The following is a 15,318-nucleotide window of genomic DNA, read 5'->3' on the forward strand; positions in this document are numbered from 1 at the left end:
CTCTTGGCAGCATGAAACACATACCTTGTATTCACATATAAATGCTAATTAATTATTGTTAGTCTCAACTGTCTTTCACCTCAGAAGTAAATGAATGATATATAGCATATCTGTTTACAACCAATACCTACAACACATTTCTGGGACTTTGGAAGATTCAGAGCCAATGCATTGGAAATTCAGGAAATGACTGCTTTTATTTTCAAGTGTAAATGCCTTTCACCTTCTTCTCAGTAAAGCCTTCCTGAAATCTCTGACAATTAAATCACCTATGCTTACTGTCAGCAGACAGCAGAATAGATTGCATGACCTCTTGATATACCAAATACCTAATGATACAGTTCCAAAACCCAACAGTCTTTTAACTTTCATAACTGTAACACCAAAGATGTGTGGGTTTAGTTTTTTGGGTCCTGTTGAATAGCTTGAAATTCAAGTACAGGAATGAACATTTGGAATTATAGAATTAACAGTGCAATAGCAATCTGTTAGATTAATTGTGCCTATGCAGCCACTCTGTACAACATAACAAGGACAGCCACTAGCAACAAAAGTGCTTCATTGGTTGTAAAACCCTTTGAGACATCCTGTGGTTGTGAAAAATGCTAAAATGGAAGTCTTTCATTTTATGTCACTGTTTTGAAGAAGGTCAGGTGGGTATCCCTGGTGTCATGGGTAACATTTATCCCTTTAGCTAATACCATCAGAAACAAATTGTCTGGTTATTTATCCTGCACAATGTAATGGCTGCATTTCCCAGTACAATATTGCAACAGCAACTGGGCTTAAAGGGAAAAATTATAAGGGTATCAGGAAAACGAATGAGGATTTCTATCTATTTCGATACTTGGATAGTTCTTTGAAAGAGGTGGCTCAGGTGTAATAGGGTGAATGGATTCCTTATGTGTTGTCGGATTTAATTCTGTGACTCACATGTGAGAAGTGACAACTTCCATGAGACTCAGAATGTGACCTTTCATATTACAATGTGGTTTCTCAGTCCTGGCCATGTGAATCATCATGAACAACAGATGGATAAGAGTAAAATAAAATCAAATTAATATAGCATTTCAAAAAAAAGCCTGCAATTTCTGCCTTTGTAAGGACTCAGTCTTACAGAGGAAGGGCAGAGAAAAAAGGAGAATGTTTTTCAGCCTTGCTGGGTCAACTTGTGGGATCAGGCTTTGGGGGGAGGGGATGGCGGAAGAAAAGGAATAAAACCTTTGTTAATCACACTGGGTTGCCTCTTGTTGAATCAGCAAAGAAATTGTACTGCTATTCTTGGACAGGATCTCTGTTAACCCTTTTAATGATGTGCTAACTGAAGATGCTGAAGACATATGCATACTTTGGCAAAACCAAAGGGAGAAGTGACAAAAAATATGAAATAAATAATAGTGTTTAAAACATTTCCTTGGTAATATTTCTCGATTCCTACTCAGTCCCATTTTACACGAACAGGAGTTGGGACAAACTTAAGCAGTGATTGCTGCCATCTACAGGTGTGATATGCAAATGACAGCCTCAAAGCAAAAATCCTCCAGAAGTGTATATTTTAATACCACCTTCTTGCAAAAGTCATTCATCTCTTTTATTAAGGAGCTGAATTGAGAAAATTCGAAACCGGGGAGTCATCACTTTTTTCTTTGATGATTTCAGAATTAATTGTATTGAAGAAAGCTCTTCTTATGCAGTGAGTTATAATGTAGAATGGATGAAAGTGAAGTGAGTGGCTGATTTCTCTCACAGGCCCTCTGAAATTAGTAAATACAGCATGGGATGTGTAGGCATAGAATCTAATCCTACACCACCTGAAGGAATTGCTGGTAACCATTAAACCAGTCTTCTTATTAATAATTTTGTAAAAAATATTGAACAATTGTTACTTTTCAAAGGACAGATGATGTGGACATTATAAAATTACCTTTTGTGGGATCTTGCTGTGCACAAATTGACTGTTGCACTTCAACAGTGACTGCGCCTCGAAAGTAAAAGTTCTTTAGCTCTTCGTGGCTTTCCTCGGTCATGAATAGGGTGATGGAATTACTTTTCTTTCTAAAATTTAATATGTTGGATGAGCAAATATTGAACACTTTGCTGTAAGCCTCAAAGTCTGCCTATCTAAGGATGTTGTTTGATTAATTTGGAGTTAGAAACATGGTTTCTTTTCTCTGTCTTGATGTGCACCCACTTTTGCAACAGTATACAATGATCCAAAAATGTTGAGCAATAAATATTTGCATTTCTACTGTGCCTTTCAAAACCTCAGGATGTCTCGGTGATTCCAGCCATTGAAGTATTTCTACAATATGGTTGCTACTGTAACATAAAAATTGCAGCAGCTCTTCTTTGAAATAGAAACCAAAAGAACTGCAGATGCTGTAAATCAGAAACAAAAACGGAAATTGCTGGAAAAGCACAGCCGGTCTGGCAGCATCTGTGAAGAGGAATCAGAGTTAACGTTTCGGGCCCGGTGATCCTGGCTCAGATCCTTCTGAAGAAGGCTGACTGGACCCGAAACGTTAACTTTGCTTTCTCTCCCCAGATGCTGCCAGACCTGCTGAGCTTTTCCAGCAATTCTGTTCTTGTTTCTTCTTTGAAAAAGTCTTGTTGGAATATTTACATCCACCTAAATGGGCAGATGGGACCTCAGTTGTACATCTCATCTGAAAGGTGGCGCCTCCAGTGCAGCAACCCCTCCGTCCTACGCTGGAGCATCAGCCTAAAGCTTGTGCTCAAGTCTGCCAATGGAACTTGAATCCACTGACCAAGGCTGGTACTTGTTTGTTGTTCGGCAGTAGCTAATAGTGTTTCCTTCTCACATTTAGAGTAAACTAGTTTTTAGAAATAAGCAAACACCAATGGATCTGAAAGTGATTGAAGCTTAATTGCATAACTGAATACTTCTTTTTCTCTCTCTTTTTAGTACAAAGCCCAAATATTGACCAAGTTAGCGGCAGAGCTGAAGAAGTACATGCTTGAAAAAGTGTCAGATGACACTAGTAATATCTTGAGATCACCAATGCCAGGATCAGTTGTCACTATAGGTGTTGCTCCTGGAGATCAGGTAAACATCATTACAATAGTTTCCATTTGTTTCTGGTCTTAGATAATTGTTCTTGCTGGGCATTCAATGCAGAGCCAATCTGTTAATCTTTGCAATATTTTGTTTTTTTTTGTTATACGGGAAGATTTTACTTGATTGAACTTCAAATTTAATGTATTATTGTTTTTGTGCCCTACCACATTGCTTTTTCAACATGTTACATTTGTTTTGCAATGTACAATTATCACTCAGTTTCAGTTACATTTCTGAATAATATAGCTGATTTAGTAGACCTTAGATTAAAACACACCAGCCTGCCTCTTAAACCACTAACATTATTAATTATAAATTAGATGGATGTTTAGTTGTATGCAGTGGTGGACCTCAGCTGAGGATTCATTTATGCTCCCCCATGTAGGATCAAACTGAAACTATAGTGGTTGGTTTTGGAGGTGCATGCTGGTAATGCATATCTCTGTAGCTGTAAGCTTTTAAAATGTGTAATGACCAGCTCCAGTTCTACCATTCACTACCTGGATATCTGGTGTGTCACAAATATATCTACAAGCTGTTTAGATATGGGTCTGAGTAACAATGAGCGGGTGTCTTATCGCATCTCACTAAACTACAACTTTGAGTAGTCCCTTAATTCCATAGTCCACAGATTACATTAGATTTAACCTTTCGGTGTGCCATGATAAACTTAAACCGCAAATTCCAATGCAGTCTCTTTACAAGAACACTTAGCATTAAGAATTAAACTTTAACGTTTTGCTTTCTGAAGTTAGATTTTTAAATAGTAATTTTAAATAGTGGATATGCTGTAAACGTTAACAACGCTTCTTTTAATCCTTTCAATTATCCTGTAGCTATCTGATTACAGATGGCATCAACCCAGATTGCCTGTGCCACCACTGAATCAGCTTGTGGCAGGCACTAGGATACCCCCAGGTGGGCTGTTTTACAGAAAATAAAATCTATTTACTAAACAAATAAATCCTATTCACTAAACAGTTTTTGTCTAAACAAAAACAGAAGTTGCTGGAAAAGCTCAGCAGGTCTGGCAGTATCTGTGAAGAAAAAAATCAGAGGTAATGTTTCAGGTCTGGTGACCCTTCCTGAAACATTAACTCTGATTTTTTTTCTTCTCAAATGCTGCCAGACCTGCTGAGCTTTTCGAGCAACTTCTGTTTTTGTTCCTGATTTACAGCTTCTGCAGTTCTTTTGGTTGTTGCTTGTCTAAATAGCTCACATCGGTCTACATAGTCTATTTAGAATCTCTATAAGCGACAGAAAACAAAACCCATCTGCAGCAAAGACTCCAGCAAAAAGCATAGTAACATAAATAAATGATATGTGCAGAGTCAATCCCATTGACTTACAACAGTGCAGTCTCCAGGCATGATTCGTGGAGAAATTAGCCAATCATTTCTGCTTGGAGTAGCTGTATTGTTACATGCAGCTTCCTTCAGTCCAGAGTTTGCTCCCTGCCTCATCCAGTCCCATTACCAGAGGTTGATGTTTCACTTATTAAGCTCTTGCAATTCTTTTGAAAACCATCTCACTTTGACACCTCTGCTTTCAAACTCCAGTAGTTCCACCTTTTCCTGACCATCTCTTCTGTCTTTCCCATTCCCTCCAACTTCCTTTTATGGCTCACTGAACATCCAACTCTCTTCTTGCAAAAATATTTTGGCATGTTCTTTTCAAGAGTTCTAAGTAGGAGAATTCACAAGAATGCCGGAAGTCGGAGCAAGTGCGGATGAAGCTTATTCCACCACTCAGTATCATTACGATCAATTTGAACACAAATGCCACCTTCCTGCCTGTTTCCTATATCCTTTGATTCCCTGAAACCAAAAATCTGTCTATCCTAGTCTTAAATGTATTCAATGATGCAGCATCCTCGAGGTTAGAAAATTCCAAAGTTTCACAACTCTCTGAATGAAGTAGTTTTTCCTCATCTAGGCCTAAATAATTGGCCTGTTATCCTGAACACTGTGCCCCCGTGTTTTAGATTCCCCAACTGGCAAGAACAAATATCTCAGCTTCTGCTCTATGAAGCAGCTTCACAATATGTCTATGCAATCACTTCTCATTCTTCTGTAGACCAGTGAATGTAGGTCCAATTTAATCAGCCTCTCATCGCAAACACTCAGGAACTAATTTAGTGAACCTACGTTGTTATGCCTGCAGTGCAAGTGTATCCTTTAGTTTCTTTCTATATTCCTTGTGCATGCACACTCAAATCTTTTTGAACATCAAGACTTACGGATTTTGCACCTTTTAAAAATATTCTGCCCTTCTGTTCTTACTAAAATAAATAACTTCACAGTTCCCCCTATTATACTCTATCTGCTATCTTGTTGCCCACTCACTTAAGCCCCCTCTGTAGTGATTGTATCGAGGGCAGAATAGAATATGAGTTCCCTGATTGGAGCTGTTAATCTGGTCCAATCAGTGAGCCCCAGGTGAAAGATATAAACCAGAATGTCAGAGTTCTGGTCACACTTGAGAGCTGGCTCTGAGGATGCTGGACCAGTGTCTATGCATGTGTAAATAAAGGGTGACTTGGTCACAGGATATCACCATCTATATCTCTTTTTGCAGCCCCTGTGTGCCCTCCCCACAGCTCACCTTTCCACCTGGCTTTGTATCATCAACAAACATGGATACATCACTCTTTGTCTCTTCATCTAAGTCATTAATTAAGATTATAAATAACTGAGGCTCCGGTACTGATCCTTGAGGCATTCCACTATTTACTACCTGTCAACTTGAAAATGCTCCACTTTCTGCTTACTATCTGTTGACCAATTCCCTATCTGTGCTAATATGTTACCCTAACTCCATGAGCGTCTACCTTGCCTATTAATCTTTTATGTGACATCCTATCAAGTGTCTTGTGGAAATCCATATATCCTACACCCATTGGTTACCCTTTATCTACACTTATAGTTACATCCTAAAGTGTCCTAACAAACCTGTCAAACAGAACTTTCCTTTAGTAAAACCATGTTGACTTGTTCTAATTATACTATTTTAAAAGTTTAGAGGGATATGAACAAAGACTGAAAGGTAACAATGGGAAGTAATAGAAACACTGCATTACAAAGGGTTAAACAGCGCTTTCTGATCACTATTAATTATCTGGACTTGGCTTTACAGGGCAGAATTTCAAAAGTTTGTCAATGACACAAACTCAGGAATGTAGCAAACAATCAGACAAGATAGAGACAGAAATCAGAATATAGATAGTTTGCTAAACTGTGAAGACACGTAGCATTCAGGCCCTTGAATCTCTCTGTTATTCTACGTCTTGGCCATTCATAGCATCGAATCCCTACAATGTGGAAAAGCCATTCAGCCCATCGAGTCTGCGCCAATCCTCTGAAGATCATCCCACTCAGACCCAGCACCCCCACCCTATCCCTGTAACCCTACATTTACTGTGGCTAGCCCACCCAGCATGCACATCCCTGGAGACAATGAGGCAATTTAGCATGGCTGATCCACCTAACCTGCGCCCATCTTTGGATTGGAGCACCTGGTGGAAATCCATGCAGATCCAACTATTCAATATTGGCAGGGAGGGTAGATAGGACTGTGGGGATTCAACAGGAAAGTGTACACAGAGGGTGTAGTGTAATTTGAGCAAGATTGTTTCTAGAAATTGAATTGACATTCAATAGGACAATACATTCAGAATTTCAACCCTATCCAGAGCCAAGGCCGAAAACAACATGGACTCTACCAATAATTCTCTTTTTCTTGTTAGCTAGCTAAAGGTGTCTTAGCTTATAAAATTATGGAATCCTACAGTACAAAAGAGATCTTTAGCCCATCAAGTCTATCCTGCCAAAAATACTCTATAAGTACACTCGCCCCACTTTCTAGCACTTGGCCCAAACCTTTGAATGTTATGACACTTAAAGTGCACATCCAAGTACCATTTTAAAAGGCTGTGAGATTAATTATCTTATTAATCAGCCCTGCTGTCTTCAGGAATCTGTGGACAAGCACCCCAAGATCCCTTTGTTCCTCTGAACTTCCTAGCATCATGTCATTCATTGAGTACTCCCTTGTCTTGTTACATCTTCCAAAATGCGTCATCTCTCAAGGTTAAATTTCATCTGCCACTGATCTAACCATCTGACCAATCTGCCTATATCCTCCTGTAACCTAAGATATTTTTTCTCATTGTCAACCACCCGGCCAATCTTTGTGTCATCTGAAAACTTACTTATCATTCCCCCCAGTATTCTCATCTAGATTGTTAATATAGATATCACAAACAATAACGGACCTAGTACTGATCCCTGTGGTATGCCACTGGACAATGGCCTTCAGTCATACCAACAGCCTTCTACCACCACCCTCTGTATCCTGTAATCAAGCTGATTGTGGATCCAACTTACCAAGTTGCTCCGGATCCCAATTACCTTCACCTTCTTGAGCAGTTTCCCATGAAATCCGTATTAACGGCATCAACCATCATATACACACTTGGTCACCTGCTCGAAAAATTCAGCCAGATTAATTAGGCATGACCTCCCCTCTGACACAGTCTTGCTGACTACCGCCGATTAAACACTGCGTCTCCAAGTGGATTATGCCAACCACTGAGGTTAGACTCGCTGGTCTGTAATTCTCTGGTCTATTTCTATCACCCTTCTTAAAAAGTGGAACCACATTAATTGCTCTCCAGCCCTCTGGCACTTCCCCTGTGGTCAGAGAGGAATTAAAAATTTGCATCAAGGTTCCTGTGATCTTCTTCTTTGTCTTCCACAGCAGCCTGGGATACCACTCATCCGGATCTGGGGATTTGTCCACTTTTAAAACTGATGAAACCTCCAATACCTCCTCACTCCCTATGTCAGTCTGCTCGAGAGCATTACAGTCCATCATCTTGAATTCTGTACCTACATCCTCCTTTTGCTGAGTCTTAAGCACTTTAATTGAACTTTTATTTTGCTGAGGAAACGCAGTCATCAGAGAATCCTAAATTGTTTGGATTAACTGGAGAGTGAATGAAAGTGTGGTGTGGGAGTGGGAGGATAGTGTTTAGTGGTGACATACCAACTTATGGTCTCAACTTCACCTTAACAGTGAAATGAGAGGAAGAGATGAGATGGCATGCATCAATGCCATTTTTCAAGTGCACCAGATGATGCAATATCAGCCTCTATTTCCACAGCCATGTAAAGGTTAGGGCATCACTTTTCCACTGGTGGCTAATGTTAATGTGGATGTTCAGACATGTATAGTCAAAGTTGCCCATACAACTCTCAAGGTTCACCTAATTTTAAAATGATTGAAAAGAGTTGACAGGATTGTTAACCCTATGTAATGAGCCATCAACTTTTTTTTATTTTAAAAGCTCTACTTGTTTTCCTTCTGTACTTTAATCAGAACCACTACTACTAAATTTGTCTGTTGTCTGGAACTACACCAATTTGCCCTTCTATTGCCACCTTGGACCAAAATAATAACATTTAAGCATTAAATATGGTGTTACACTAATGGACAAACCAAGGCTTTGAGTTTAAGACACAGATTGTATCTTAGTGCATGCTTGGGGTAAAATATGAAATTGGAAATATGTATTTCACAGCTGACATTGCACTTTATGCGCAATACTGGCTATCTGCATTAGTGTGACCTTTCCATTATCTCAACAATTGACTTCCAGTCAGCATTCAGTTATGACATCTTGTGTGTTGTTTTGGAAGCATGGTTAACAGGATTTCCCTTGTAGGCTGTGGTTGTAAAGAATTTATACAGGCAATTACAAGCACAACAATTATCAGAGGAAGTAATTATTTTGTGTGGTGTTTAAGTGAAATTTAATATTTGCAGTAGGATTTTATGGTGAAAAGTTAATGTAATCTTAACTTTTTTGTACTTTACCGAAAAAGAAGTTTCTAAAATACAGCGATGTCTCATTATAAAACTGTCATTAGGAATAACTGTTCTTACACAGAAAACCCACAGTAGTTGAAACAAAAAGAAATGGTAGGTATGGTGACTCAGTGATTAGCACTGCTGCCTCACAGCACCAGGGACTCTGGTTTGATTCCACCCTCGGGCGACTGTCTGTGTGGAGTTTGCATGTTCTCCCCGTGTCTACGTAAGTTTCCACTCCACAGTCCAAAAATGTGCAACTCAGGTGCATTGGCCATGCTAAATTGCTCCGTAATGTTCCAGGAATGTGCAAGCTTAGGTGGATTAGCTATGGGAAATGCAGGGTTACAGGGGTAGGGTAGAGGGCCGGCTCTGGGTCTGGGTCTGGGTGGGCTGCTCTTCAGAGCTTCGCTGTGGATTCAATGGGCTGAATGGCCGGCTTCCACACTGTAGGGATTGTATGATTCTAAATCCTTTGTTTAAGGAGAAAATGTGCAAGAACTGAGGCTAAGGCAAAGTGTTGGTTTGGTCACAGTGCCTGCCTCTGTTGTGTGAACATAACTGGAAGAACATTAATGCACTGTGAGTGCTTTGACAAGGAAAATGCTATTTGCATGATTTGCATTTCTCTTAGTACGCAACCAAATTTAACTTCAATTTTGAGAGAATGGCAAAATCTCTAGGATACCTTTGTGTGCAAAGTGAGGTTAGCAGAGGAGCACAAAATGTGTGAAGCAAAATGTGGTGTTCCATAAGGAGTAGACTGGGAGTGAGGCCAATTCGATAAAGGATGTGCTCCTCTTCTTACTGCAGCTGTTTTTTTGCTGGAAGCTTTGAACAGCAAACAATCTGTGCCATGGTGACCCTGCACTTATTGCTGGTGTTAATTACACAGCTTTAATTGCAAAAACACGCTGGTGATGTTGAAAAGGATTTAGTTAATTCCTTCCTTTTTAGTATCAGCCTCTTGAATTAAGGTTGAGCCTCAAGCCAGTGCCAGCTATCTGTGTTAAAGTAAGTGCTAGGGACAACTGTCTCTGATTACTCATTGTGCTTGCCCATCAGAGGAATCTACTTTACATTGTACAGCTGCACAGCTTTGGATGAATAGGGGACTGCTACTCTATAATAAATGCTCTGCCTTCCTATGTTTTATCATTTTCTTTGGGAAGTGAGTGGGTGGAGTTGGAGGATCTTCCCATTAAGTGAGGCATTTCAGTGCAGAACGGTCGGTATTTCTTGCAAAAACAGTAGCTCACTAGTCATGTGAATAGTCTCCAGGAAGAAAGCAGGAAACATGATACTGTAGTAAAGCAACCTGCTTTCAATAATTGACCTGCTTCAGTTAAAATGAACATACAAAAGCATGCTGGAACATTCATATCCCGGAAATTGGTAACAGGAGAAAATCATTCAGCCCTTCAGTCTTCTTCTGTCAGTTTAGTTATCTACCTGTCTTGGCAGACATTTAGTACCTTTGCATAAGTGAATTGGGTTGGGGTGATTTTGTTTATTAATGTCTCAATTCAAAATGCTACAGTTAATTTTGATCACTTTGGTCAGAAAACATTTTTATAGCTCCCACATTCCGCTAGAATTTGATTCCAGTTTACCAGGTCTTGTCTGTAGCTATGTAATTTTAATTTAAATTATCTGTTCATTGATATACTCCCAGCATATCACAAAAAACGCATTACACCATTTGAACTAAAGTGTTGTGGAAGACAACACAAGTTGTAAGAAATAGGAGGTGCTGGAGAAACTCAGTAAGTCTGGCCGTGTCCGTGGAGAGAGAAACAGAGTTAGCATCTCCAAGGTGACCCTTCTTCAGCGAAGAAGCCGCTGAGTTTGTCCAGTGCTTTCTGTTTTTATTTCAGATTTCCAGCGCCTGCAGTATTTTGCTTTTCATGCATTGTAATAAAACCACATTCAGCTATAGAATATTCTGTTTACAAGAAGTAGGAGCGGGGTAGATCATTCACTTCTTTGAATCCATTCTGCCAATCATTGAAGTCATTAATCTGCTTTCTTAACACTAATTTCCAGCACTATCCCCATATCTTTAATATTTTTAATATATAGAAATCTATCAATCTCACTCTTGAATATAATAAATGACAGAGCCTTCATAGCTTGCTGGGGCAGAGAATTCAAGATTGCCTGAATGAAGAAATGCATTTTCATTTCAGCCTTAAATGGCCTGCCTTTCTGAGACTCTCTCTCCTGATTCTAGAGCCCTTAGTCAGAGCAAATAGTCTTCCTGCATCTAACCTGTCGAGCCTTGTAAGAATTTTGCATGTTTGAATCTTCTAAACTCCAGAGAAAACAGCCCTGTTTATTTCAAACGCAAAAACAGAAATTGCTGGAAAAACTCAGCAGGTCTGGCAGCATCTGTGGAGAGAAATCAGAGTTAACATTTCGGGTCCAGTGACCCTTCTTTAGAACTCAAGTTTTCTCTCCACAGATGCTGCCAGACCTGCTAAGGTTTTCCAGCAATTTCTGTTTTCATTTCTGATTTCCAGCGTTTGCAGTTCTTTCAGTTTATAACCCAATTCATTTAACCTTCAATCCTTCCATCCCATCAATTAGTTTGGTGAACCTTTGTGGAAAGTATATATTTATAACCTTTATAGCAAGTATACGTTTGCATGGGTAAGGAGACCGAAATTGCACACAATACCCCTCACCATGGCTTTATATAATTGCAGCAAGACATGTTTACTCCCGTACTCAGAACCTAAACTCAAATACTTATGAAATGTGCACTTGTACATTGGGTTAAAAACAGTGGTTAAATTGGGTTGGACCACTTTAAAATATTGTACAGCAATTTTCCTTTGGAAGGCTCAATAAACATCTGAGAGAAGCAATGCTGGTAGCATAGATATGGACACAAGATGACTGAATGCAACTTGGCACATTTACACCTGCCCCATTCACCCATAACCTGATCATCCCAATCTATCCTCATACTCCCACCTAGAATAAGCACAGGAGAAAATTATTGGTTGCTAATTCAGGAAAAGCTTGACAAAATTCTTTTGTGGGGAGCAGACAAGGTTTGGAGTTGCTAACCTGACAAAATTTTATCTTGAGATAGTAGGAACTGCAGATGCTGGAGAATCCGAGACAACAAGGTGCAGGGCTGGATGAACACAGCAGGCCAAGCAGCATCATAGGAGCATTTTATCTTCCCTTTTTGCGTTTTCTAAACCCCTTCAAACACCTGCTTAAGGTGTGCAAGCACTGAGCAGCCACTACCACTTCAGAATGCAGTTCTACAGTTTGACCACACTCCTGAGAAAAATGAACTTCTATAATCTTACCTCATTCATTGCTTTTGTATCTACTCCCTCCTCCACCAACATATGGTGGTAGCACTATGCATCCTCTAAAAGATGCATTGCAGCAACTCATCAAGGCTTCCTCCGCAGCATCTTCCAAACCCCTGGTCTTCACCATCTAGAAGGACAAGGGTACAGAGCGTATTGGAATACTGCCAGTTAGGCCATGCACCATCCTGACTTAGAACTAATTCCCCATTCCTTCACTGTCGCTCTACCTGCACTGCAACTCAAGAAGGAAGCTCACCACCAGCTTAAGGTATTTAGAGTTGGGTAACAAATTCAGACCTTGCCATAACACTTGTATCTTGAGAATTAATATTTTTAAAGATCTAAATACATGTTCTAGTTCTAAATGGAAAAGTAATATTAAATGGTTATTCTGGTAAATAGGAAATGAGTAGACAATGCAGGAGCCTGTGTTCCACTCAGACGCTCTAATCATTGTGATATACTTCAATGTCACGATGCAAAACAACCATGCCAAATGCATTGGAAAAAAAATTGGAAACCATTCTCTCTGAATGCCTTGAGAGGAAAGTACTTCCATTTGCACACAACCTTTCATCACCTTAGGATGCCCAAACTGTGTAACAGCCACTGAAATTCTTTGGTAGGTCTTGTTATTGTTATTGTGGCACATGAGGTAATTGAAAATTTGTCTAGGAAACTGCAGCAAAATCTTACAAGTTGATGAATGCCTCAATTAAAGACAGGTTTGAGTTATAAAAATAGGCTGGGACTTTTTTCACTGGAGTGTAGGAGTTTGAGGGGTGATCTTATAGAGGTTTTTAAAATCATGACGGGTGTGGATAAGATGAATAGCAAAAGTCTTTTCCCTAGGCTGGGAAAGTTCAAAACTAGGGGGCATATTTTTAAGGTGAGAGGTGAAAGATTTAAAAAGGACATGAGGAGCAACCTTTTTATACACAGACAGTGGTTAGCGTGTGGAATGAACTACTAGAGGAAGTGGTAGATGTAGGGACGATTACATGGTTTAAAAGTCATTTGGCTAAGGGCGTGAACAGGAAAGGTTTGGAGGGAATTTGGCCAAATGCAGGCAGGTGGGACTAGTTAGGTTTGGGAACATGATTGGTGTGGACTGGTTGGACCAAAGGGTCTGTTTCCATGCTGAATTACTCTGTGACTATGAATCAGTGCTTATGACCCAAGTCAGTAGTCCTGGATTTGTCTTTACAGTTCTAATACGTTATAGTGGGTTTGCTGCTTGAAATATTTGACAGATGTTAACTCCAAGGCGTGGCTGTGGTCAGTTAAGACTTCTGCTGGCTATCTGGCAAGTAAAGTAGAAGAGGTTGGAGGGAAGCCTTGTGTTATTAATGTGAGGTTTTATAAGATTGTTATGCTTTGGGACTATATCTTTAATTTATAGTAAAATGGAGGAATGAGGGCAGTCATGTGACCTGTTCTAAATTCTGCTGATGACAGTTTAACTGACTTGATTGCTAAAGATTAAACAGGAGGCTCAGGTACAAGATATTCACACCTTTAAACAACTGTGCTGACCGTGAATAAACTGATAGTCTCCAAGTGGCAGAGAGATGTTAGGGTTATACTTTAAACTGTCCATTTAATTCTAAGATGGAATGGAGTTGGAGGTTTTCTAGAGGATAGCTCATTGGTATGTCTACCTGGATACAAGACCCACATGATTCTCTTTGTTAATATTGAGATGAGCTTTGAGAGGGGAGAATTGCATAGGATGCTATTGTAGGATTGGTTTGCAGGTCTTCCTGAAAAAAGTCAACCTAAAGCCAGGGTCACTGTACAAGAATCCAAAAGCAAGAGAGCAGACACATTGAGGCAGCAATTTTCTTTTGTTCATTAGGCAGGATGTGAATGGGAACTTGCACTTAGAATTAAGATCCCAATGTGGTGAGGATTTAAATAAAGGTAGATGATTTATATAATATGACTAGAGGGAGGCATCTCCAGGGTACCTGTCACTGTGAAAGCCAATTCAGGGACTGAAGTTTCTGGCTGGAAAAAGAGAGCTAACAATCACATTTGACTGGTTACTGGAGAATGATATATCAACTTTTCTTTAATAATTCAGTCATGTGGGTGTTGCTATTCATGCCAACATTTACTACCCATCCTTAGCAGCCCGTGAAAAAGTGGTGGTGAGCCACCTTCTTGAACCACTGCAGTCCTTTTAATGCAGATATCCCCACAATGCTCTTCAGGAGGTAGTTCCAAGGTGTTGAGCCAGTGACCCTGAAGGAATGGTGATATATTGTCAAATCAGGATGTGTGAAGGAGCTTAAAGAAGATAGTAAAGTATGACTCTAAGGGGAGAATGTTCATTGTTTTAAATGGGGCATCTTTATAATTTGAAGCATAAGCTGCCTACTGAAGTAGTGTTTAGTCAGTCTTGCTTTTGGTTTTTATTTTACAGTAAAAGTCTTAAAACTCGAAATCAGCTAATGACCGCAATCTCTGATTTCTTTTTAAAAGTTATTGGTCATGACAGAGATTATAACACTCATACTTAATCTACTCAAGGCCCAGAATTTGATGAAGCTGAGTATTTTGCCATGAGGGCTGTTAGTATGATTTTATTCCTCATGCTTCAGCTCCCAAGTCATTTTATGCCTTCAGATTGCTGGGAAAACAAATGAGCAATGGAGCATCTAGCATGTTAAAGAATGGCAGGAGCCAACTTTCTGTAGTCAGTTTTAATTCATCTTAAAAGTGGCAATTATGCAACATTTGAAACTCATGGTGCGGTTAAGGGTGTGCTGCTGTTTGTTGTGAGGCTAATGATTGAGGGATACTAATAATCCAATAGCTCCTAGCTATTTGCAACCAACAGGGAATCTCTTCAGAGTTACAGGTAGCTAGGGATTTTTCTAACATGCCAAACATACTGTTATTTTTGAACAAATTCTAAGTCTATTTGATAGAACCAGATGTGTGACGTCAGATAACTCAGTTGGTGGCACACTTGAGTCAGGAGGTTGTGGAATTAAATCACAATCTAGAAACTTTGGCACCAGAACA

General features: G+C 39.6%; 1 protein-coding gene across 1 annotated transcript in view; it reads left to right on the forward strand.

Annotated features, from left to right (window-relative positions):
- The window catches only part of LOC109930359 (propionyl-CoA carboxylase alpha chain, mitochondrial-like), a 123,717-nt gene that overhangs the window by 86,801 nt on the left and 21,598 nt on the right, over positions 1-15,318 (forward strand). Inside the window, exon 3 of the mRNA XM_048598173.1 lies at positions 2,927-3,067. Coding sequence (XP_048454130.1) covers positions 2,927-3,067 — 141 coding nt within the window. The remainder of the gene's footprint in view (positions 1-2,926; positions 3,068-15,318) is intronic.

This window comes from Rhincodon typus, chromosome 6 (assembly GCF_021869965.1).
Source record: "Rhincodon typus isolate 14 chromosome 6, sRhiTyp1.1, whole genome shotgun sequence".
Lineage (NCBI taxonomy): Eukaryota > Metazoa > Chordata > Chondrichthyes > Orectolobiformes > Rhincodontidae > Rhincodon > Rhincodon typus.